Raw genomic sequence first — 24,682 nt, forward strand, 5'->3', positions numbered from 1 at the left:
GTTTATTTGAATGCAATTCCTGGGTGATGTTCCCCTGTCTGGATATCACAGGCCAGGGAAGTCATGCTCAGCAGGGCAGGCAGCAAGTTACTAAAGAAGGCAGGGGGAGGGAGATCAAAGGTATACAGTGGCACGAGGATTGGCTTGCCTAGGGTATGTGGGGGGTCTCTCATTGGCCTTTAGCCAGGTACTGGAAAGTTACCACTAATCTTCTAGCTTGGGGGAAGGGCTCTAGTTAGGAATGTTATCTGATCAGGCTCTGGAATGTTGTCAGACTGGATCCTGTTGGTCTCTTTGCCTTGTTTGGTGAGGCCTGAGCTTGTCCAGCAGGCTCACCCCTTCCCCTGGTGCCTCCAGTGTTACAGTTTCAATTTTGCTTACAGAGGTATTCTCATTTTCTTAACTGTTGTCAGCTTAAGAGAAAAACCTTAAAACACTTTATCAGCAACATTTGAAACAGAAAGCCACAAAATCATCTTCCTTAGTGTACTTAATCCTTTGTAACCAATACCTGTTCTGCTGAAATCTAGTTCTTTACTAGTTTAGGAGTAATAAAACAGTGACTGTAAATGACAAAAGACTTACAAATGACAATGGCTAAAGATCTGAAGAGAGCTTACTATAAGACAGTTGATGTAAGGAAATTTGGATATTTCTGTACCACAGAACATTCAGTAACAAAGTTTAGCATCATTCCCTTTGAAAGTGCTTTCCAGGTAATTATATATATCAGATAAATAAGCCAACTTAGCCAAATACCTTCCCAAATGAGAAAAAAATTCCTCTGACATGTTCCAGTGGCCCTCTGGAAAAATAGCAGAGTTAACTAGAGGTAAAAGCATTTTTTTGCATTTGATTTTTTTTTTGGCACTTGCTTAAATAAGATCATAGGTTGCCATGAAGCAATGATTATCTATTTAATCAGAATGACAACAAAATACCTCAAAGGCAAATAAAGGTTACACAGTTGTTAGCAAAGCTTAGCTTTTAGTCCTTTTAATATTAAGATCTAATTTTCTTAAATACTTCAACAACTCATTGAGACTTTAAGCATGAGAAACTGCTTTGATAAAACAATTAGAGAATGCTTTGCAATCTTTCAACATTAAGAGCAGATTCTCAGTTAGGAAAACGTTGTCTTTTTGACTTAAAACAAAATTCTAATTTTGCTGTGTACTTGATATCGAGAATCATTTACTTTAATTTTATATAGCATGACCATATCAATTCTTCCACAAACTTTCTACAACTTCCTTTTACATTCAGAGTTCTCCCTCTTTAAATAAACAGCTGTACTTTAGAACAAAGTTACTTTCTTTTATCAAAAGACTGATTCTTCAACATGCAGAACAAATTTCCATTTCATATACCTTCTCTTATTAAAAGATACATCTTTTAGCATACAGAAATGTTTTCCTTATTAGTTTAAGTAGTATTAATTAGAACTTAAAACCATTAGGAACCTTAATTTTTAGTGAACACTGAGAAGTAGGCTATTGTAAACTGGTACACTGACATTCTTTAGATTAACAAATTTATGAACACATTTTATAATTTCTGTAACCATGAGCTTTACAGCACAATCTCTCACTAAGCACAAAGTATATCTTCTTAACTTAGCAAAACTTCAAGGTTTTAGGTTACCACAAAGATTCTCAGGCTGTAGGTAGGTATACACACTGTAACACACAATTATTATTAAGAAGTTCACTTGCTAGGTTTAGTTTACTCATTCTTAAAAACTATGCTAGATTACTTACAAAACCTTTACTGAATATTAGACAAAGTCAAGCCTCTAAGCATTTTATTCTTGAAAGATTTAACAGATAAGATTACCTTAAATGACTTTAGGCAGCTGATAACCATAAGGACATGTCCGTTTTAGTTCAATTTAAATTAGCATTAATGCTCAATATTTTCTATTAGAATTTTCTAGAAGTTTTAGAATGCCCAATTTTCACAAGCTTTTGTCTTATTAATACCACCCGGAGGTAGAAAAATCTTTCATTTACACACTTGCACACACAAACATACATATTGAGACATAATGACTACAGTTAGCAATACTTTTCATAAAAGAACATATACACAGATAAACTGGTACAGAGATTTGAGTTACTGATATCCAATTGCCTTTCCTTTTAGCTTATTTGACTAAAAATATCTCAGTTTTCAAGAATACACTCTACTGGTGAGCAGTTTACATAACTGGGTTAAGGTTTAGATGACCCCAGACTAACATGGCCGATGAAGGCTCTGAACTGATAGCGACTGTGTGTGTCCAGGGGACTGGAAATGAAATGCAAGTACAATTCTAGCACCAGTCATTTAAAGCCAGGCTGTATTTCAGAACATACATTTCTTTTGTTTCAGGGAGTCTAGTTTAAAAACCTCCCAAATTTTTAAGATAATGAACCCAATAAGTAGAATAGATTTTCACCAAAAAAATTTAGAAAACTAGTCTCAAAATATAGTAGTCCATGTGACTTTTGACTATTTCCCTTCCTTGCATTAAAATAAATTTAGTTGTATAACCTTATTATATTGTATACTTCTCTGAGGGACCAAGCCTCTCCATTAGAGAGTTTCTATTGAGGCCAGGCTTGTGTGCAGAAGACACTTCTTTTTCAGGGTCTGGGGATCAAAATGGCTCCCAGTTCTTCAGAATGCAATCCAGAGGCGTGTATGGCTTTAGACTTGAAGAGGATGCTCCTGTCTCCGAAGCTATCCCGGACGAGCCCCCAAAGATGATGCCGGGGTTCTTGTTCACGAAGCCGAAGAATGAGCTTCATAAACACTCAAGGTAGGAGAGCAAGGTACAGGCTTTTATTTAGAGATAAAGTGAGAGGACAGAGCTCCCAGCTAACACCAGGAGGGGATAAGAGAGTCCATGATAGTGTGTTGTCTAGGGGTTTTATAGGCAATTGAGAATTTTTCAAGAACATCAAAAAAAAGGCTTAGAGGTGTGGACTTGTACCACCTGCCCTGCCCTCAAGGTGGGCTGGGTTATGGTCTGTCTGCTAGGGCTTTTTACAGTGAAGTCATGGGTTATGCTGAGATACCCTTGCAGAACACTCAAACATTCCAGGTCAAGTTGTTCCTGGCCTTTTGACCTTTAACTGATATCACTGAAGATGTCTATATTTCTTAGTCTGGTATCTTTCCCTAGAGAATTAGTGTGACCTTGACTTTGCATAATGCTTAACACAAAGTTTCAGTGGGGACTTCTTTGCCCATTGTTACATTGCTCTGACTGTAAATATTTGGCCCTGCTTTTCCCCTGAGGCCCTCACCCTACTCTGACTACACCCAAGATTCCTGTCTCAATGTGAATGAGTGCAAAGTAGGATTATTTGAGGGGAGGAGTTAATCCATTAAGTATCATATTGATGCCCGGGTTCTTGTTTGTGGAGTCAAAGAATGAACTTAGCAAACAGTTAAGGTAAGAGAGCCAGGGAGACTTTTTGAGAGATACAGTGACAGGACAGACAGACCTCCTGGCATGAGCCAGGAGGGGACAAGACAGCCCTTAGTGGTGCGTTGTCTAGGAGTTTTATAGGCAGTTGAGATTTTGGGGAACCTGATAAAAGGTTTAGGGGTGTGGACTTGTTAAGTGGTCCCTGAATATTAAAACAACACAAGAAATTTACTGCTTTGATTTCTCTGTGGGATACTGGAGTCTTGGTCTAGGAGCATATCAAAAGGCCGCCTGCCCAGCCCCTAAGGTGGGCTGAGGTATTGTCTGTTTGCTAAAGAATAAGTTAAGAATCTTACTTCTTAAACTTCTTGGGTGTTAAAATGCAATCTTATCTTTAAGGTGGAATCCTTCCTGCCTTTTATTATGTTGTTTACAACTGTGTCTGCATGCTAAATTAGTTGTCCAGTTTGCAAATTCACCTCTTCAGATCTGGAGGAAAGACAGCACATAGGCCTGGGCCTTTAGCACACTAAGGTGAATCTTACACATGATTACAAATGATTAGCATAATAAAAACATGTGCTACTCTTATTTATCTGGGGAATATTTAACTGCTCTCACTGAAGAATAACCCTAGAGCTTAATGTTTAACACAGAGTTTTGGTAGGGATTTTCCTTGCATGTAGTTACATTGCTCTGACTGTAAATATCCTGCCTTCTTTTTTCTGGCAGCCTTCACCCTATTCTGTCTAACCCCATGGTCACTGTCTCAATATGGCTTCTGAATGCCTTAGAATTACATATGAGTAAACAAATATGGGGATATAAGGCCTATGCTAAAAAATTTTAGCTACATATAGCAGAATCAAAGCACTTCAGGAAGAAATAGAGCCAATACACAATTTCTAATCAATCACCATCACTGCTAATGATTCCTTCTTTTAAACTCCAGTTTCTTGGAAGTTATATTCCCTGTGCTACTCAAACTTTAATGTGCATACCAGTCATCTGTGAATCTTGTTAAAAGTGCAGATTCTGATTCATTACATTTTAGGTGGGGCTGGAAATTCTGTATTTCTAACAACTTTCCTGGGGGTGTAGATGCTGCTGCCAGTCAAATCACACTGAGCTGCAAAAAGCTAATTCTTAGTCTAGTAAACAGGCATGAAAAAGGTGAAGTAAAGCAAAGATAATAAATACTGTTTAAATTTAATGTAGCTATATTGTAAAGGTTGACTTTTTTTTTTTTTGTAGCTGAAAGGCTGCCTTCCTGTGCAGTCATTTATTTTTTTCTCCCCTGAAAATTTCCAAAATGATCCTATCATATTTTGTGAGGCATTTTGCTTTCCTCCAGTATTTTTTTTTTTTGAGAGGGCATCTCTCATATTTATTAACAACAATGAAATTCTGTATAGGGGACTCAATGCTCAATGCACAATCATTAATCCACCCCAAGCCTAATTCTCATCAGTCTCCAATCTTTGGAAGCATAACGAACAAGTTCTTACATGGTGAACAAATTCTTACATAGTGAATAAGTTCTTACATGGTGAACAGTACAAGGGCAGTCATCACAGAAACTTTCGGTTTTGATCATGCATTATGAACTAAAACAATCAGGTCAAATATGAATATTCGTTTGATTTTTATACTTGATTTATATGTGAATCCCACATTTCTGCCTTTATTATTATTATTATTATTATTATTATTATTATTATTTTTAATGAAATGCTGAAGTGGTAGGTAGATGCAAGATAAAGGTAGAAAACATAGTTTAGTGTTGTAAGAGAGCAAATGTCGATGATCAGGTGTGTGCCTGTAGACTATGTGTTATTCCAAGCTAGACAAGGGCATTAAAATATCCGAAGATGCAGAAGATTTCTCTCAAAAAAGGGGGGATGAGGTTCTAAGCCTCACCTCTGTTGATCTCCAATTTCTCAACTGATGGCCCCCCTGTGAGTGTGCCTGTCTTAGGTTGTTCCTCCCTTGAGGAATCTTACCCGTCTCTGGCTAACCAGTCGTCTTCCGGGCCATACAGGGAAATGTGAAGTTGGTAAGTGAGAGAGAGGCCATATTGTTTGAAAAGGTTAGCTTTTTACTTCTTTGCAGATTTATGCCCTGTGGCTTCTATGCCCAGCATTTGTCTTGAGGTATCTTTACCACTTGGAGGAATTATGATAATCGGTAAATTCGATATGAGGAACAAATTCTATTTAAGGGTTGTAATTAGGAAGGAAGAAGAAAAGCTATAGAAATAGCAGATGGAAGAAAACATGGGAAGATTGATTATTTCTTTGACATATCTTCTTGTAGAGTAAATTAAGCATGTATAGGTTTTAAACTACTAACTAAATTGTTCACACACATTAACATAATAGGAATACAGTTACATAACCAAAGCAGACCTATAATTATCAGCCATCTCCCCTGAAACCAAGAAAACCAGTTAGGCACCCTAGGCATTTGTGAAAATTTATCTATGATATGATGGATATTGTCCAACTGAACTTGAACAGTCTGAGAGAAATCAGACAAATTAAAACAACCCATTCCTGGGAACTGTTCACATCCCATATGTTCTTTTAACAGTAGATAGTCTGTAGTTGTAAGATTTTGGAGCGCTATAACTTGCACTTCTCCTAATTCTTGGTTGAGTTCCAACACTATAGATCCAGTCAAATTTGTTGTATTACTGAAAGCACAGGCCAGCTCAGATATCTCCTTCTTCATTCCAACGGCAAGTACTGGACTGGTGGGATGGATGCAGCTACAACTGCAGCATCCCCTGGATCTTTGTTGAGGTTTTAATGATCATCTTCTGGTATGACTCTTCCAGAGAGTGCTGATGTTGGAAGTTCTTCTTCATATTGTATCTTAGTTCATTTTCTGGGTAGCCAAATTAGGCTTTGATCCTCTGTATAAACACAAACAGACCCTTTGCCCACACTTTGATATGCCCTTTATACCATTGTGTAGAACTCTTTGGAGGTCACCACATAGGAACTGTATTTTTTTTTAAGACAAAGGAATATTATCAGAAAAGTGTAACTCCATAGCTGATCATCTGACACTCTTTAAGTGAACAAAGTTAAGGACATTTAAAGCATGCATTAATTGTTGATTTACAGTTATTTTTATCCTATCAGGGAGTAATCTGCCTTTTCTTTCTTCTTTTTTATTTATTTATTTATTTATTTATTTATTTATTTAATTATTTATTGTTCACATTAATCTACACTTACATGAAGAATATTATGTGTACTAGGCTCTCCCCTATACCAGGTCCCCCCATAAACCCCTTTACAGTCACTGTCCATCAGCATAGCAAAATGTTGTAGAATCACTACTTGTCTTCCTGTGTTGTGCATCCCTCCCCTTTCTCCCACCCCCTCATTATGCATGCTAATCTTAATACACCCCCATCTTCTCCCCCCATTATCCCTCCCTACCCACCCATCCTCCCCAGTCCCTTTCCCTTTGGTACCTGTTAGTCCATTCTTGGGTTCTGTGATTCTGCTGCTGTTTTGTTCCTTCAGTTTTTCCTTTATTATTATACCCCACAGATGAGTGAAATCATTTGGTGTTTCTCTTTCTCCACTTGGCTCATTTCACTGAGCATAATACCCTACAGCTCCATCCATGTTGCTGCAAATGGTAGGATTTGCCGTCTTCTTATGGCTGAGTAGTATTCCATTGTGTATATGTACCACATCTTCTTTATCCATTCATCTACCGATGGACATTTAGGTTACTTCCAATTCTTGGTTATTGTAAATAGTGCTGCAGTAAACATAGGGGTGCATCTGTCTTTCTCAAGCTTGATTGGTGAGTTCTTAGGGTAAATTCCTAGAAGTGGAATTCCTGGGTCAAATGGTAGGTCTGTTTTGAGCATTTTGATGAACCTCCATACTGCTTTCCACAATGGTTGAACTAATTTACATTCCCACCAGCAGTGTAGGAGGGTTCCCCTTTCTCCACAGCGTCACCAACATTTGTTGTTGCTTGTCTTTTGGATGGCAGCCATCCTTACTGGTGTGAGGTGATATCTCTTTCTAGTTTTAAGATGCATTTCTCTGATAATTAGTGATGTGGATCATCTTTTCATGTGTCTTTTGGCCATCTGTATTTCTTTTTTGGAGAACTGTCTGTTCAGTTCCTCTGCCCATTTTTTAATTGGATTTTTTGTTTTTTGTTTGTTGAGGCATGAGCGCTCTTTATATATTTTGGACGTCAAGCCTTTATCGGATCTGTCATTTACAAATATATTCTCCCATACTATAGGGTTCCTTTTTGTTCTATTGATGGTGTCTTTTGCTGTACAGAAGCTTTTAAGCTTGATGTTGTCCAACTTGTTCATTTTTGCTGTTGTTTTCCTTGCCCGGGGAGATATGTTCAAGTAGAGGTCACTCTTGTTTATGTCTAAGAGGTTTTTGCCTATGTTTTTTCTATGAGTTTTATGGTTTCATGACTTACATTCAGGTCTTTGATCCATTTAGAATTTACTTTTGTGTATGGGGTTAGACAATGGTCCAGTTTCATTCTCCTACATGTAGCTGTCCTGTTTTTCCAGCACCACCTATTGAAGAGACTGTCATTTTGCCATTGTATGTCCATGGATCCTTTATCAAATATTAAGTGACAATATATGTTTGGGTTAAAGTCTGGAGCCTCTAATCTTTTCCACTGGTCTGTGGCTCTGTTCTTGTGTCAGTACCAAATTGTCTTGATTACTATGGCTTTGTAGTAGAGCTTGAAGTTGGGGAGTGAGATCCCCCTACTTTATTCTTGTTTCTCAGGATTGCTTTGGCTATTCGGGCTCTTTGGTGTTTCCATATGAATTTTTAAATTATTTGTTCCCGTTCATTGAAGAATGTTGCTGGTCATTTGATATGGATTCCATCAAATCCGTATATTGCTTTGGTCAGTATGGCCATTTTGATTATATTAAATCTTCCTAGCCATGAGCATGCGATGAGTTTCATTTGTTAGTGTCCCCTTTAATTTCTCTTAAGAGTGACTTGTAGTTTTCAGGGTATAAGTCTTTTACTTCTTTGGTTAGGTTTATTCCTAGGTATTTTATTCTTTTTGATGCAATTGTGAATGGAATTTTTTTCCTGATTTCTATTTCTGTTGGTTCATTGTTAGTGTATAGGAAAGCTACAGATTTCTGTGTGTTAATTTTGTATCCTGCAACTTTGCTGTATTCCAATATCAGTTCTAATAGTTTTGGAGTGGAGTCTTAAGGGTTTTTTATGTACAGTATCATATCATCTGCAAATAGTGACAGTTTAACTTCTTCTTTACCAATCTGGATTCCTTGTATTTCTTTGTTTTGTCTGATTGCCATGGCTAGGACCTCTAGTACTATGTTAAATAACAGTTGGGAGAGTGGGCATCCCTGTCTAGTTCCCGATCTCAGAGGAAAAGTTTTGAGCTTCTCGCTGTTCAGTATAATGTTGACTGTGGTTTTATCATATATGGCCTTTATTATGTTGAGGTACTTGCCCTCTATTCCCATTTTGCTGAGAGTTTTTATCATGAATGGATGTTGAATTTTGTCAAATGCTTTTTCAGCGTCTATGGAGATAATCGTGTGGTTTTTGTCTTTCTTTTTGATGTGCTGGATGATGTTGATGGACTTTCGAATGTTGTACCATCCTTGCATTCCTGGGATAAATCACACTTGGTCATGGTGTACGATCCTTTAGATATATTTTTGAATTCGGGTTGCTAATATTTTGTTGAGTTTTTTTGCATCTATGTTCATCAGGGATATTGGCCTGTAGTTTTCTTTTTTGGTGGTGTCTTTGGCTGGTTTTGGTATTAGAGTGAGGCTGGCTTCATGGAATGAGTTTGGGAGTATTCCCTCCTCTTCAATTTCTTTGGAAAACTTTAAGGAGAATGGGTATTATGTCTTCTGTGTATGTCTGATAAAATTCTTAGGTAAATCCATCCGGCCCCGGTGCTTTGTTCTTGGGTAGTTTTTTGATTACCATTTCAATTTCTTTGCTTGTAATTGGTTTGTTTAACTTTTGTGTTTCTTCATTGGTCAGTCTTGGAAATTTGTATTATTCTAGGAAGTTGTCCATTTCTTCTAGGTTTTTCAGCTTGTTGGTATATAGGTTTTCACAGTAGTCTTTAATAATTCTTTGTATTTCTGTGGAGTCTGTCGTGATATTTCCATGCACATTTCTGATTCTGTTGATTTGTGTTGATTCTCTTTTTCTCATAATAAGTTTGGCTAGAGGCTTATCTATTTTGTTTATTTTCTCAAAGAACCAGCTCTTGATTTCGTTGATTTTTGCTATTGTTTTATTCTTCTCAATTTTGTTTATTTCTTCTCTGTTCTTTATTATGTGCCTCCTTTTGCTGACTTTAGGCCTCATTTGTTCTTCTTATTCCAGTTTCAATAATTGTGATGTTAGACTATTCATATGGGATTGTTCTTCCTTCTTCAAGTGTGCCTGGATCGCTATATTCTTTCCTCTTAAGACTGCTTTCACTGTGTCCCACAGAAGTTGGGGTTTTGTGTTGTTTTTGTCATTTGTTTCTATATATTCTATATATTCCTTGATCTCTATTTTGATTTTCTCGTTGATCCTTTGATTATTTAGAAGCATGTTGTTAAGCCTCCATGTGTTTGTGAGCCTTTTTGTTTTCTTTGTAGTGTGTTGTTCAGTGCCTCTGTGTCCTTACTTATTTTCTGCCCAGTGGATCTGTCGTTTGGGGTGAGTGGTGTGTTTAAGTCTCCTAAAAGGAATGCATTGCAGTCTATTTCCTCCTTTAGTTCTGTTAGTATTCGTTTCTCATATGCTGGTGCTCTGGTGTTGTGTGCATATATATTTAGAATGGTTATATCCTCTTGTTGGACTGAGCCCTTTATCATTATGTAGTGTCCTTCTTTATCTCTTGTTACTTTCTTTGTTTTGAAGTCTATTTTGTCTGATATTAGTACTGCAACCCCTGCTTTCTTCTTGCTGTTGTTTACCTGAAATGTGTTTTCCCATCCCTTGACTTTTAGTCTGTGCATGTCTTTGGGTTTGAGGTAAGTTTCTTATACGCAGCATATAGATGGGTCTTCCTTTTTAATCCATTCTATTACTCTGTGTCTTTTGATTGGTGCATTAAGTCCATTTACATTTAGGGTGACTATTGAGAGATATGTACTTATTGCCATTGCAGGCTTTAAATTCGTGGTTACCAAAGGTTCAAGGTTAGCCTCTTTTGTATCTTACTGCCTAACTTAGCTTGCTTATTGAACTTTTATATACACTGTAGATTCTTTTCTTCTCTCCCTTATTATTCCTCCTACTCCATTCTTCATATGTTGTGTGTTTTGTTCTGTGCTCTTTTTAGGAGTGCTCCCATCTAGAACAGTCCGTGTATGATGCCCTGTAGAGGTGATTTGTGGGAAACAAATTCCCTGAGCTTTTGCTTGTCTGGGAATTGTTTAATCCTACCATCATATTTAAATGATAGTCGTGCTTGCTACAGTATCCTTGGTTCAAGGCCCTTTTGTTTCATTGTATTAAATATATCATGCCATTCTCTTCTGGCCTGTAGGGTTTCTGTCGAGAAGTCTGATGATAGCCTAATGGGTTTTCCTTTATAGGTGACCTCTTTCTCTCTAGCTGCCTTTAAAACTCTTTCCTTGTCCTTGATCCTTGCCATTTTAATTATTATGTGTCTTGGTGTTGTCCTCCTTGGATCCTTTCTGTTGGGCGTTCTGTGTATTTCCGTGGACTGTTCGATTATTTCCTCCCCCAGTTTGGGGAAGTTTTCAGCAATTATTTCTTCAAAGACACTTTCTATCCCTTTTCTCTCTCTTCTTCTTCTGGTACCCCTATAATACAGATATTGTTCCTTTTGGATTGGTCACATACTTCTCTTAGTATTGTTTCATTCCTGGAGATCCTTTTATCTCTCTCTATGTCAGCTTCTATACATTCCTCTTCTCTGGTTTCTATTCCTTCAGTGGCCTCTTGCATCTTATCCATTCTGCTTATAAATCCTTCCAGAGTTTGTTTCATTTCTGTGATCTCCTTCCTGATATCTGTGATCTCCCTCCAGACTTCATCCCAGTGCTCTTGCATTTTTCTGTGCATCTCCGTAAGCATGTTCTTCATTTTATTTTGAATTCTTTTTCAGGATGACTGGTTAGGTCTGTCTCCTTCTCTAATGTTGACTCTGTGATCTTTGTCTGCCTGTAATTTTGCCTTTTCATGGTGATCGAGATAGTTTGCAGAGCTGGTACAAGTGATGGCTGGAAGAGCTTTCCTTCTTGTTGGTTTGTGGTCTTCCTCTCCTGGGAGAATAGTGACCTCTAGTGGCTTGTGCTGGGCAGCTGTGCGCATACAGGACTTCTGCTTGCTGCCCAGCTGCTATGGAGTTTATCTCCGCTGTTTCTGTGGGTGTGGCCTGGTTCCGGCTGGTGCTTCAAAATGGTTGAGCCCCGTTGGAGGGTGAGTGGCCGGGAGGCTATTTATTTCCGAAAGGTGCCTCCGTGCTCCCTGCTGCCCAGGGGGTTAGAGTGCCCAGACATCCCCAGATTCCCTGCCTCTGGACTAAGTGTCCTGTCCTGACCCTTTAAGACTTCCAAAAAGCAGTCTCCAAACCAAAACAACATCAGCAGCAAAAAAAAAACAAAAACAAAAGCAAAAAAACAAAAAAAATTTAAATAAATAATTAAGTAAAAAGAAAAAGAAAAATGCATGATTTTCTTTGTCCTCAGGTGCTGTTCTCAGGCACCCACTCACCGGTCTTGCTGCCCTGTTTACATAGTATTGGGGTCCCTGTCCCTTTAAGAGTTCCAAAAAGCCCTTGCCAAAAAAAAAAAAAAAAAAAGTAGAAAGAAAATGGCCGCTCACGTTTCTTTGTTCTCTGGCGTTCCCCTCAGACACCCGCACACCGGGCCTACCGCCCTGTTTCCCTAGTATCCACGATCCCACTCATGCACTGTTTCTTTGCTCTGGTCTGGACTGCTGGGGCTGGTTGTTCAGCAGTCCTGGGTTCCTTCTCCCTCCCTGCTGACTCCTCTCCTCCCGCCGGGAGCTGGGGGGAGGAGCACTCAGGTCCCGCCGGGCCGCAGCTTGTATCTTACCCCCTTTGTGAGGCGCTGGGTTCTCGCAGGTGTTGATGTGGTCTGGATGTTGTCCTGTGTCCTCTGGTCTCTATTTTAGGAAGAGTTGTCTTTGTTATATTTTCATAGATATATGTGGTTTTCGGAGAAGATTTCTGCTGCTCTACTCATGCTGCCATCTTGGCTCCGCCTCCTAAAGGTTGACTTTTAAAAAAAATTGAAATATTAGACAATTATTGCATTGGCTATTGATACTGATTTTAATCTTCAGTGTAATTAGATCAGTTTAAACTGTAGTTAGGAATAAAAACCAGTTGCTTGCTCATTTCACAGTCAAATCTATGTTACAACCACTCTCTGCATATGTTCATACCATTTCAAAGAAGAAAACCGTTTTCCACACAGTGTCAATAGCTTAACAATATTTCTTAACCTTTTTTTCAAAAGAGGTCCAAAATTTCTGAGCAATATAGTAGAGATTCTTGAAGATTACCTTGTAAAATATTGCAAATTAACATGAGTTAATCATTCTGATTTCAGAATAAAATGACCAATTAAATTTTCACTTATCGACTTTGAAGACATTATTTTAATTGTTTTTTTTTTTTAGTGTCGCCATTTTTCAGGGCAACAACATAAACAAAACAGATTTGGTTATTTTATATTTGTTATCCCCTAAAACTCCCCTCAAAACAGGAACAAATGGTAAATTAGATACTATGCTGCCTAACCACTTTCTTCATATCTAGACTTTTATCTTAGACCACAACAGAATAGCCATTTTTGTCTAAGCAAATTTTCATTTATAATCAGCCTAAGAAATTGTCATAGTTCTATTTCTTTATGTACAGTTCACGATGTTATAGAACCAGGGTCAAATTAAAACAAACAACACTGGAAGCAGCTAGTGAAATAAGTCAAGTGTAAGTGTTTAAACTCTGTTTGTTAGGAGGCACAATGTGGTTCCAGCAGGGTTAGGAAAACAACTGAAAAAAATTGTCTCTTTGAATCTGGGATTCATGTTTTAATTATGGCATTGGGATTCAGAAGCCACTGCCTTCCCAGTGAAACTGTATTAGTCTTTTCTAAGCTCTGATACTTTAACAGCAACATCAGAGCCTGTTTGGTGGGCACTTGAGGATCCCAGTGAAATAAAGGGCCAATTGGATTAAAATGTTTTTTGTAAGTACTAAATGAACTTGGGAGTCAGCCAGAATTGCCTTGGATTTCATTACTCTTAACATTATGTTAGGCACAGATATTTCCATGTGCCTGAGAAGGGCACATAGATAGAGCAGGCAAAAAATTTATATATATCCATACATAAATATTTTCTAAGGAGGAAATCCCCATATACACACACAAAAATAAATATTGAAAACTGATAACAAAAAACATATAAAAAATAACAGACCTCTTCAAATTCTATTTTCAAAGACCAGAGTTGGGAACTCACTCTACAGAAAGTAGAAGCATCAGTTCTGTGCTTATATTTATAAGGCAGAATGAGAAAAATTGAGTTAATTTACAATGGCACTAAAATTGAAAAATTATATATGACTGAATAGAATGTAAAAAATCAGACAATTTCAGGGTCATAACACTTCAAAGAAAAAAATAAAAGTTAATTCCTTGCACTAATCTAACAAATATTAGAAATGCTAAAAATATTAAACAAAATGCTGTCAATTAGAGTTATCAGATCATATAATTTTAGCAAAGAGGTTAAAGAGATGGCTGTGAGGGTTGAACACAATTATCCAGTAGATAATACCCTATAATGTATACTAAATGTTGAAGTACTTATAATTGTTTAATACTACGACTGGATGGCAAAAATTACTAATAGCATTACTGAGGAACTGGAATGATTATATTCATTAGGCAAAAATTAGAATTCCAAGGTTAGAATTAGGTTCCAGGGTGAAGATTGACAGCTCAAATAAGTATCATCATTCAAAGAAATGGAAGAGACTCTGAGAACATGTGTAATATTTCCTTTGAGAACGTCATTACACTTTATATCTTCCTTTTACCTTACACTAATGATAGCAACCAAGTCACCCAAGAACATGCTTTGGTAGTAACTGAAACAACTGAGTTTTTGAAAATGAACAAAACAACCACAATTAATTAAAAGAACAAAGTAGATTTATCATGAGTCTTTGCATTAAATCTAAAGAAATTACCTGAAAGAGTACCTCTCAGTAATAATGAAAGGTGCTACCACCAGGTTTTAACCATATGAATGATAATATTAACATTTTAAAGTGGTTTTCATTGCATTTTAGTGTATTACACATTTTCTTTTCTTCTTTTTAAATTTTATTTTGGTATCATTAATCTATAATTACATGAAGGACATTATGTTTAATAGGCTCCCCCCTTCACCAAGTCCCCCCCACATCCCCATTCACAGTCACTGTCCATCAACATAGTAAGATGCTGTAAAGTCACTACTTGTCTTCTCTGTGTTGCAGACCCCTCCCTGTGCGCCCCCCCCGACAGTATACATGCTAATCATAATGCTCCCTTATCCCTCCCTTCCCACCTGTCCTCCCCAGTCCCTTTCCCTTTGGTAACTGTTAGTCCATTCTTGGGTTCTGTGCTTCTGCTGCTGTTTTGTTCCTTCAGTTTTCTTTTGTTCTTATACTCCACATATGAGTGAAATCATTTGGTACTTGTCTTTCTCTGCCTGGCTTATTTCCCTGAGCATAATACCCTCTAGCTCCATCCATGTTGTTGCAAATGGTAGGATTTTTTTTTCTTATGGCTGAGTAATATTCCATTGTGTATATGTACCACATCTTCTTTATACTTTCATCTACTTATGGACATTTAGGTTGCTTCCATATCTTGGCTATTGTAAATAATGCAGCAATAAACATAGGGGTGCATCTGTCTTTTTCAAACTGGAGTGCTGCATTCTTGGGGTAAATTCCTAGAAGTGGAATTCCTGGGTCAAATAGTATTTCTATTTTGAGCATTTTGAGGAACCTCCATACTGCTTTCCACAATGGTTGAACTAATTTACATTCCCACCAGCAGTGTAGGAGGGTTCCCCTTTCTCCACAACCTTGCCAACATTTGTTATTGTTTGTCTTTTGGATGGTAGCCATCCTTACTGGTGTGAGATGATATCTCATTGTGGTTTTAATTTGCATTTCTCTAATGACAAGCGATGTGGAGCATCTTTTCATGTGTCTGTTGGCCATCTGAATTTCTTCTTTAGAGAACTGTCTATTCAGCACCTCTCTCCATTTTCTAATTGGATTATTTACCTTTTGTTTGTTGAGGTGTGTGAGCTCTTTATATATTCTGGATGTCAAGCCTTTATCGGATCTGTCATTTTCAAATATATTCTCCCATACTGTAGGGTTCCTTTTTGTTCTATTGATGGTGTCTTTCACTGTACAGAAGCTTTTCAGCTTGATATAGTCCCATTTGTTCATTTTTGCCTTTGTTTCCCTTGCCCGGGAAGATATGTTCAAGAAGAGGTCACTCATGTTTGTGTCTAAGGGATTTTTGCCTTATTTTTTTTTTCTAAGAGTTTTATGGTTTCATGACTTAAATTCAAGTCTTTGATCCATTTCAAATTTACTTTTGTATATGGGGTTAGACAGTGATCCAGTTTCATTCTCTTACATGTAGCTGTCCAGTTTTGGCAGCACCATCTGTTGAAGAGACTGTTGTTTCCCCATCGTATGTCCATGGCCCCTTTATCGAATATTAGTTGACCATATATGTTTGAGTTAATGTTTGGAGTCTCTATTCTGTTCCATTGGTCTGTGGCTCTGTTCTTGTGCCAGTACCAAATTGTCTTGATTACTGTGGCTTTGTAGTAGAGCTTGAAGTTGGGGAGTGAGATCCCCCCCACTTTATTCTTCCTTTTCAGGATTGCTTTAGCTATTCGGGGTCTTTGGTGTTTCCATATGAATTTTGAACTATTTGTTCCAGTTCATTGAAGAATGCTGTTGGTAGTTTGATAGGGATTGCATCAAATCTGTATATTGCTTTGGGCAGGATGGCCATTTTGACGATATTAATTCTTCCTAGCCATGAGCATGGGATGAGTTTCTATTTGTTAGTGACGTCTTTAATTTCTCTTAAGAGTGTCTTATAGTTTTCAGGGTATAGGTCTTTCACTTCCTTGGTTAGGTTTATTCCTAGGTATTTTATTCTTTTTGATGCTATTGTGAATGGAATTGTTTTCCTGATTTCTCTTTCTATTAGTTTATTTTTAGTTTATAGGAAAGCCACAGATTTCTGTGTGTTAATTTTGTATCCTGTAACTTTGCTGAATTCTGATATTAGCTCTAGTAGTTTGGAGTGGAGTCTTTAGGGCTTTTTATGTATAATATCATGTCATCTGCAAATAGTGAAAGTTTAACTTCCTCTTTACCAATCTGGATTCCTTGTATTTCTTTGTTTTGCCTAATTGCCATGGCTAGGACCTCCAGTACTATGTTGAATAACAGTGGGGAGAGTGGGCATCCCTGTCTTGTTCCCTATCTCAGAGGAAAAGCTTTCAGCTTCTCACTGTTCAGTATGATGTTGACTGTGGGTTTATCATATATGACCTTTATTATGTTTAGGTACTTGCCCTCTATACCCATTTTGTTGAGAGTTTTTATCATGAATGGATGTTGAATTTTATCGTATGCTTTTTCAGCATCTATGGAGATGATCATGTGGTTTTTGTCTTTCTTTTTGTTGATGTGGTGGATAATGTAGATGGTTTTTTGAATGTTGTATCATCCTTGCATCCCTGGGATGAATCCCACTTGGTCATTGTGTATGATCCTTTTGATGTATTTTTTCATTCGGTTTGCTAATATTTTGTTGAGTATTTTTGCATCTACATTCATCAGGGATATTCGTCTGTAGTTTTCTTTTTTCATGGTTTATTTGCCTGGTTTTGGTATTAGGGTGATATTACACATTTTCTTTCATCTCACTCTCACAACTGTCTCATGAAACAGATACTATACCACTCGATATAAGAGGAAAGAGACACAGACAAGATTTTTTTTCTTAAGGTCACATACCTATTAAGTGTCAGAGACAGTATTCAGGTAGCATTCTTATGATCCCTGGAACAATATTCATTCCACTAGCCAATGTGTATACTAAAATTTTAGGTCCAAATATGATTAAGATATATCAAAGGACAGAATTAGTATTTATTATATTAAATTTTATAAGGAGTTTTGAATTTGTATTAGAAAGCTTTGTTGAGTACTCCCTGAATTCTAGTAGGCACAGTTAGAATCATATCCCTGGCCTTAGTAATTTAAAACTTATGATAGCATAAATATACAATGAAACAGTAGTCATAGTGGACTAGGAAGTAAGGATGCAGTCAAATTGAACAAGCGACAGTACTAGGATGGAGAAATCTGATAAGCCTTTTTAGGGGAAAATAATGAGAATTTGATTCTTATTTATAATAGACTCAGAAGCCAGAGGCAAGTTCTTGTTTTCTTTCTCTGTGAAAACAAAAATATTTTTGAGAGAATAGATCTAGAGGAAGAGTATTTGGGAGAATCATGAAAATCTATTACTGTTATAGGGTGGCTTAGATATAGAATGTTAAATAATAAACTAATGTGTCTTGCTCTGGCTAAGTCCTGGCAATGCTTGCAACCCAGAACTTTGGGTGGTTTCAAGTTTCTTATTCTATTTGAATTACATTGAAGTGTTTCTGTAAGACAGATTTTTTTAATAGTAGTTAACCATGTGGGTTGAATAGTTTTACCCGCTGGGAGATCACACTTCGTTTTCCCTTGGAAGAACTAGATTATTAGAAGGTATGACAAAAATATCTTTAGTTGTCAGAGAAGCAAACCTTGTTTAGCTTCTTTAATGAATCTCATGAGATAATTAGAGACTTAAAAATATAAATGATGACAAATATTCTGCCAAAGTGCTACTTAATATAAAGGACAAACACTATCCTTCTTGCAAAGTTTCATTAAAACTACAGTTCTTCTACATAAAATTGATATTTGTTTGTGAATTTGTATGTGACATAAGACTTTGGATATAATCATCTAACAGTCCAAAAAATATCAAAGGAAAAAAAGTTGGGTGTGGCACACATTTTTTTTTCCAAATGAAGAATCAAACTAGTCCAGAATTAGCTAAATGGCTTGCCTAAGGTCACTAAGTTAGTTTAGGAGTAACTTAAAGTTCCATGAACTTTTCACTATACTGCATAAGTTAGGTCACTGGTTGTAGATAACTTAACCTGGGAATTATGCAGTGATTTGAAGTTTTAATAAAGGAGAAGAAGAGAAAGGAGATATTTCTTAGATATAGAATCTAGGTTAGGGCTAACATTTCTCTGCAGAAATAAAATGCAAATTGTGATGAGATACTCAGGTTTAATGGAAATATCAATATGCTGACATAACTAACCACTAGCAATGTTTTCATGAAAATATTCTTAATCTGTTTGCTGTTAGGATTTTCCTTCTGTTCTCATTTTAATGCCTGAAAAAAGAGAAAGTAGGATCCTTTCAGTGAAATATGTGTTTGTAAATGTTATGGAATGTCCTTGACTCTGGTTTATTCAGTTTATCTCTTGCCTAACAAGGTCATACTGTGGGATTCTTTGTTTTTGTGCACAACTTTTACTTTGTCTGCAGTAACTTAATAAAACAGAAATTCTGCTTCAGTGTGAACTGTGATCAATTACACCTCCTTAAGATTTGTTGTTTCACAAAAGGTTCCATTCCTTTCAAGTGACTTGCTCAAGGTCACAAAAGCTAGTAAGTGACAGTGTGGAGTAGAATTTAGGTCTCTGGCCAGTGTGCTTTGCCACTGTATCATACTGTCACGAATCTTTTTCCACTGTAAAAGGACTTACATAAATAACGCAAAATGAAGTGTATAATGATCACATATACATCGCCTGAAATGTTCCAAAGTGCTGCATTTAATTTTGGTTATCAAGTTGGATAATAAATAATAAATAATAAATAAAATGTATCAAGGGGCAAAAATGGTTAAAGACATTAATTCATTGGCAACTTTTCCAGTAAAGCTAAATATCATAAGGCAATATCATATATTTTGAATAATTTACCATCTTGTATGTTAGATGCATCTTCTACATGAGGTTTTAATGTTGCAATTTAAAGTTTCCTGAAATTTCGCTGTAATACTGTGCTATATTACAACATATCTCTGTATAGAATCCAAAAATTTTGTTTTGAAGAAACACTATAAGAAGTTTTATCTTAACTTTAATAGCATGTCCTTCTCACCTAGGACCCCAGAATATAGTAATGTAAAGTTTTAATGTTCCTTTAACACTAGAAATGATGAATTTATGAAACATATTTTACTTATTTTCAGAAAATCGAATATTTTCCTGTTTATCTTAAAGGTGTTTGCTCTCCTGCTAAAAATGTCTAACACACTAGGCTTTTAATAGATTAATGGAATGGAGCTGCAAACTTTTGCTCAGCAAACACATCTTCTAAGGTCATGCTGTTTTTCAAAATGTAAATTAACAACTTTTGGTTAAATGCAAGGAAATAGTCTAAAAACCAACAACATCAGGTATATTTTGCTAGAGTTCTTGTATTTGTTTAAATGAAAATTGATTTCACACAATCATTATCTGTCTTTTTCCAAAATTTAAAGTTTTATTATGAAGACAGTATTTTATCTTCTATAGTTATTGGGTCAGCAATTTCTATTCTACTAAAGCCATATATTCCTTCTGCATAGCATAAATTATTAAATTATTTCAAGAAATAATTTGAATGTGTTTAAGTTAATTTGATTTCAAAGAAAATTTCTAGGTATAGTTTTTTTTTTTAATAACATGACTGATTTGGAACTACTATACAGATAAATTTTGAAATGTTAGCTATGTGGTAAAGAACTCAACACCAAAGAATTGCCTCTTTTCCAGAAGCTACTGAAGACAAACAGGTACAGCTGAAAGCTGTTAAATGACAAATGGGACAAAAATTGTCAGTAGCATTTTCTTAGCTCTGTCCTAGCTCTTCTTCTTGATATGATGATTCTAAGAACTAACAAGTTCACAATAACCAAAAAATCCAGAGTCAATGATTTAACTGAAGATAATTGTTAAAATATAAGTATATAATATATAAAACATAAAGGAAAAATATAAAATTTAGATGCGAATTTATCCACAACTATATTAGAGCCATTGTACACCATACTTCGAGAAAACAACAAACTACACCAATTAAATTAAATATTGTTTTTTATTTCTTCTGGACATATCAATTGTAGGAGAAATGTTCAATCTGTAAAATCACCTGTCATTTAAAATTCAGTTTCAGCCTGGAAAATATGGACACATAACACTCTGTAGGTTTAATTTAAAACCTAGACTTTCTCTTTTGATAATTCCATTTTTTGTTTTATATTATATAACCAGTTTTAGTTTGTAAATTAAAATTATAGGTGGCTTATGATCTTTCTTTTCAAAGATTGTCACATTTTATTTCATTTCTATAAGATATTTGACAGTTTTGATCTAGGAGCATGTAGTAATTTTGATGTTTAATGGATTTGCTCAGACAATCCCAAGCTAAAATAACAGATTTCAATACTAGTTTCTGTTCCAAAATCCTAATACATAATGCTGGAATAAATACTAGAGGGATAAAATGTCTCACAGCATTAAACAACTAAATCACTAACATTCTCTTGAACCAAAAATGGAAAATTGAATTTACAGTCCATCTGCATAACATCACATCTAGTTGAATCAATTATTTTAACTAATTTCTTTTTCAAATTAACTGTTAGTTTTATTTCTATGTGGACATGAGCCTTATTGTCCCAATAACTCAGTCTGTATTTCTACTTCAGACAAAGTACAGCAATTCTGTATTCTTTAATCATATCCTTAGTGTTTATCAGCCAGAATGGAAAACAGTGAACCAAGAATATTGATCAAAGATCTGTCAAAACTAAAAATACTTTCCCTTGAATGTTTTAAAAAATAATTAACATTATCATCATTCAATAATAATGCAAATGCTGGTCAAATACAGAACATAGATGAGCACTGACACCTCTGCCTGATACGTACAAACAGGGATGCTTAGGTGGCATTTTTCCTAAGTAGATTCTCATTTTAGTAGGCAAATATTATGTATTTTTATTATACTAATTTTTAAAATATTGAAAAAATAGAACTGCTTTTTCTAAAATGCAAGTACATACATATACACACATCCCTTTCAATGCTTAAGATACATAATGGCCTTAAAATTAGATACAAATGTAAGTTCATCTTTAGTAATGCTTAAAAATTATAATTTTCTTACTAATATTCAATGCCACTTGAGAGTTCTAGTGTTCACAGAAAATAACCTATTTTGTAGAACTTAGATTGTCTTCTTTATATCAGGATATGTTATCACTAGCTAGCAATGGTGCTTTAAAGATTCAATTCTTAGTGTGTTTTACTCAGATGTAGATTATTTCTTCCTTTAATATATATAATGTCTGAAATTGTATAATAAATCATAATTATGTACATATTCAAAACACGTTTTTACAAATAAATATTTAGGCCCAATACTATGTTTTTCTTGCCATATATAACTCCTTAATACTTAATGAAACTCTACTCTTTTCCAGAAATTCTGATTAACTTATTTCTGAATTACTCCATATTTTGTAATATTTTCCTGAACTATTTTGCTTCAAAAAAAAATCTTTCATCCATCTGAATTCAAAATAGAAATTTTGGGAGAATATTCCACAGAATGATTAGAGGTTTGAACTAAATCAATGGCCTCCTAAATAAAAAATTATTGTATTTTCTGACTGATTTAAAAAAGACATCCATAATTAAAATTTCTATTATGCTTCAGTTAAGCAATAAATCATAAACTCAGGTAGTTCTGTTGAGTGACTCCATTTCTATTGAGGCATTGTGCTACGCTCACAAGAGTGTGAAATAGTCACTAAGAGACTATTTATTATGAGAAGTCACTTAAATCTTTTTGATATAGTATGGTAAATTATAAAAAATAAACCTAATAAGGTTGTTTAAAGATTCAAAAAAGAAGATAGATTTCTGGCCACTCATCTGATTTACTATGAATTTCTGTATAACTGCCCAGTCTCCTGCTTGTGAAACAGTAATGGCCACTGAACAAATTTTTTGAGACTGCAAAGAAGTCACAAGACATGAAAATAATTGTATTACTCGGAAGAATAGAACTGAAAGATGTGAGGCTTTTAATATTTTAAGTGTTATGTATTTTATCCATAAATTATTACAAACATTGAACATTGTATTGATATGTTCATAAATAATTTTTTTAAATTAGATGTTATACATAACATTATAAAACCAGGAGAGGTGGTGCATAACTAAGTTGCATATTTTTCTAAACATTTTTGCAAGTGCATTTGTAGAAGTATGATATATGTATAGTATTCACGTATAAGTCATTAATTTGTATTTGTGGAGAGGCATATGTGGCTACATATATCTAAAAATTCTTAGACAAATGGCAATTTAATGATTAGACACATCTTCCTAAATAAGAATTTTAAATTATCATATATACTACTAATTAAGGTAAAACAAACTCAATCTTTTACATTTTCATCTACATAACTAATTCCAAATATTTTTTATTGCCTCCATGCTAGCAGCACAATAACTCAATAGGCACCACCACGTTCCAGGTCAGAGGAAATAGCCAAGTTCACATAGTAGGGAGATTGACCTGTTACCTTATTAGGGTTTTGCCTAACACTTTTCACACTCTTCAACTTTCCATACCCTTATACTTTCTTTCTACTTTATTTTTTCCTTCTTTCCCTGACTTTTCATCCCTCTTTCTTTATAAAGTGAATTGTCGAAAGATTAAATATTTTACAAGACACTGTTTTCTTTTTCTGTTCTACACATGTGCACCTATGCCCAAAAAAATTGTTTGAAAATCCCTTTTATAATCCTGTTTTAAAATTATCTCTTTTTCTAAAAATAAAAACAAAATTTACAATTGGGAATATGTTCTTGGGCTCTTTAAGAAAATATTTTCCACATAGTATGAATTTGGCCCCTTGCTTGCTCTCAGTGTTATTGGAGATGTGTAATAAAAGAGTATATGTCCAAGAGAACAAGGCTTTGATTTATGCATCTAAATGTTGCCTGATAAAACAAACATATAAATGTAAAGATATTTTTGACTAGCATTTTGAGCAAAGGTGATGCAGGATAATTTTGATTCTTTGTGATTCTCTGTGTGTAACATTATGTTTATGTACCCACTCGTTTTACATCTAGCACATGAGTCAGCAATAGCTTTCTTTTGAAAACCAAGAGTCTTCATGCTGCTATCACTGACTCTTGAAAAAAGGCAAAACCAAAACCGAACTAATCCTATCATAAATACATTCAGTTGATCACTCAATTTAAGGCACATGATAGCTTATGTTTAACTTTTAGGAATATTTAGTTTAAATTAAAACATTATCCATTCTTTCTTAAGAATATAGAATGCCCTTTTAAAAATATTCATTATCCCATTTGAGCTTCAGATAAAGTAATTTTAATAAGGAGAGTGGTTACTTATTCAGCTCAGGAGAATTTTAAAAAGTTACAGGGTTTTAAAGAGAAACACTTATTTCTATGCCTTTGTTAGTCCATGTAAAAGTCTCTTGTGGTACAATGAGGGTTTCTTCATTTTTAAATTATTATGAAAAGGTAAGATGGGTTGCATTTTCTACTTGAATAACAGAAATTTCTTCAACATAAACTGATTGAAAATTATTTGCATAGAAATGGTAGATTTACTGTTGATTGTTTTCAAATGGCAGGAAATAGTCAAGCAAGATTTTCTAGAATTAAATAAAAAACTGTCCTTTTTTTAGTGCAAGTCACATTTTACTTTCACTTGGAGTCACATAAGTACTTTACAACATTTTATCTACAAAGTAAATTCATATAGAAAAACAAGATATTTAAAAATAAAAATATTTTGATATTAAATAATGCTAAAATTATGCATGACATTACCTGATATATAACATAAATATCAATTATTTGTTTTGCATGAACATTTTCATTGTGTAAGTAGATTCATCACAGACTCTTAAATATCAGGCTCACAAGGTTGTATAAGAAATGGCATTTGTTATTATTTTTCCAGATATTACATATG

General features: G+C 35.2%; 1 protein-coding gene across 3 annotated transcripts in view; it reads left to right on the plus strand.

Annotated features, from left to right (window-relative positions):
* The window catches only part of PCDH11X (protocadherin 11 X-linked), a 797,150-nt gene that overhangs the window by 19,390 nt on the left and 753,078 nt on the right, over window positions 1-24,682 (plus strand). For 2 of the 3 annotated variants that reach the window (XM_073227421.1, XM_073227423.1), the window contains exon 2: window positions 2,632-2,803. The exons of the other annotated variant lie outside the window; for it this stretch is intronic. In XM_073227421.1, coding sequence (XP_073083522.1) covers window positions 2,782-2,803 — 22 coding nt within the window. In that variant the 5' untranslated portion in view covers window positions 2,632-2,781. The remainder of the gene's footprint in view (window positions 1-2,631; window positions 2,804-24,682) is intronic. 3 annotated transcript variants of the gene reach the window in all.

The sequence above is a fragment of the Manis javanica genome, chromosome X, assembly GCF_040802235.1.
Source record: "Manis javanica isolate MJ-LG chromosome X, MJ_LKY, whole genome shotgun sequence".
Taxonomy (NCBI): domain Eukaryota; kingdom Metazoa; phylum Chordata; class Mammalia; order Pholidota; family Manidae; genus Manis; species Manis javanica.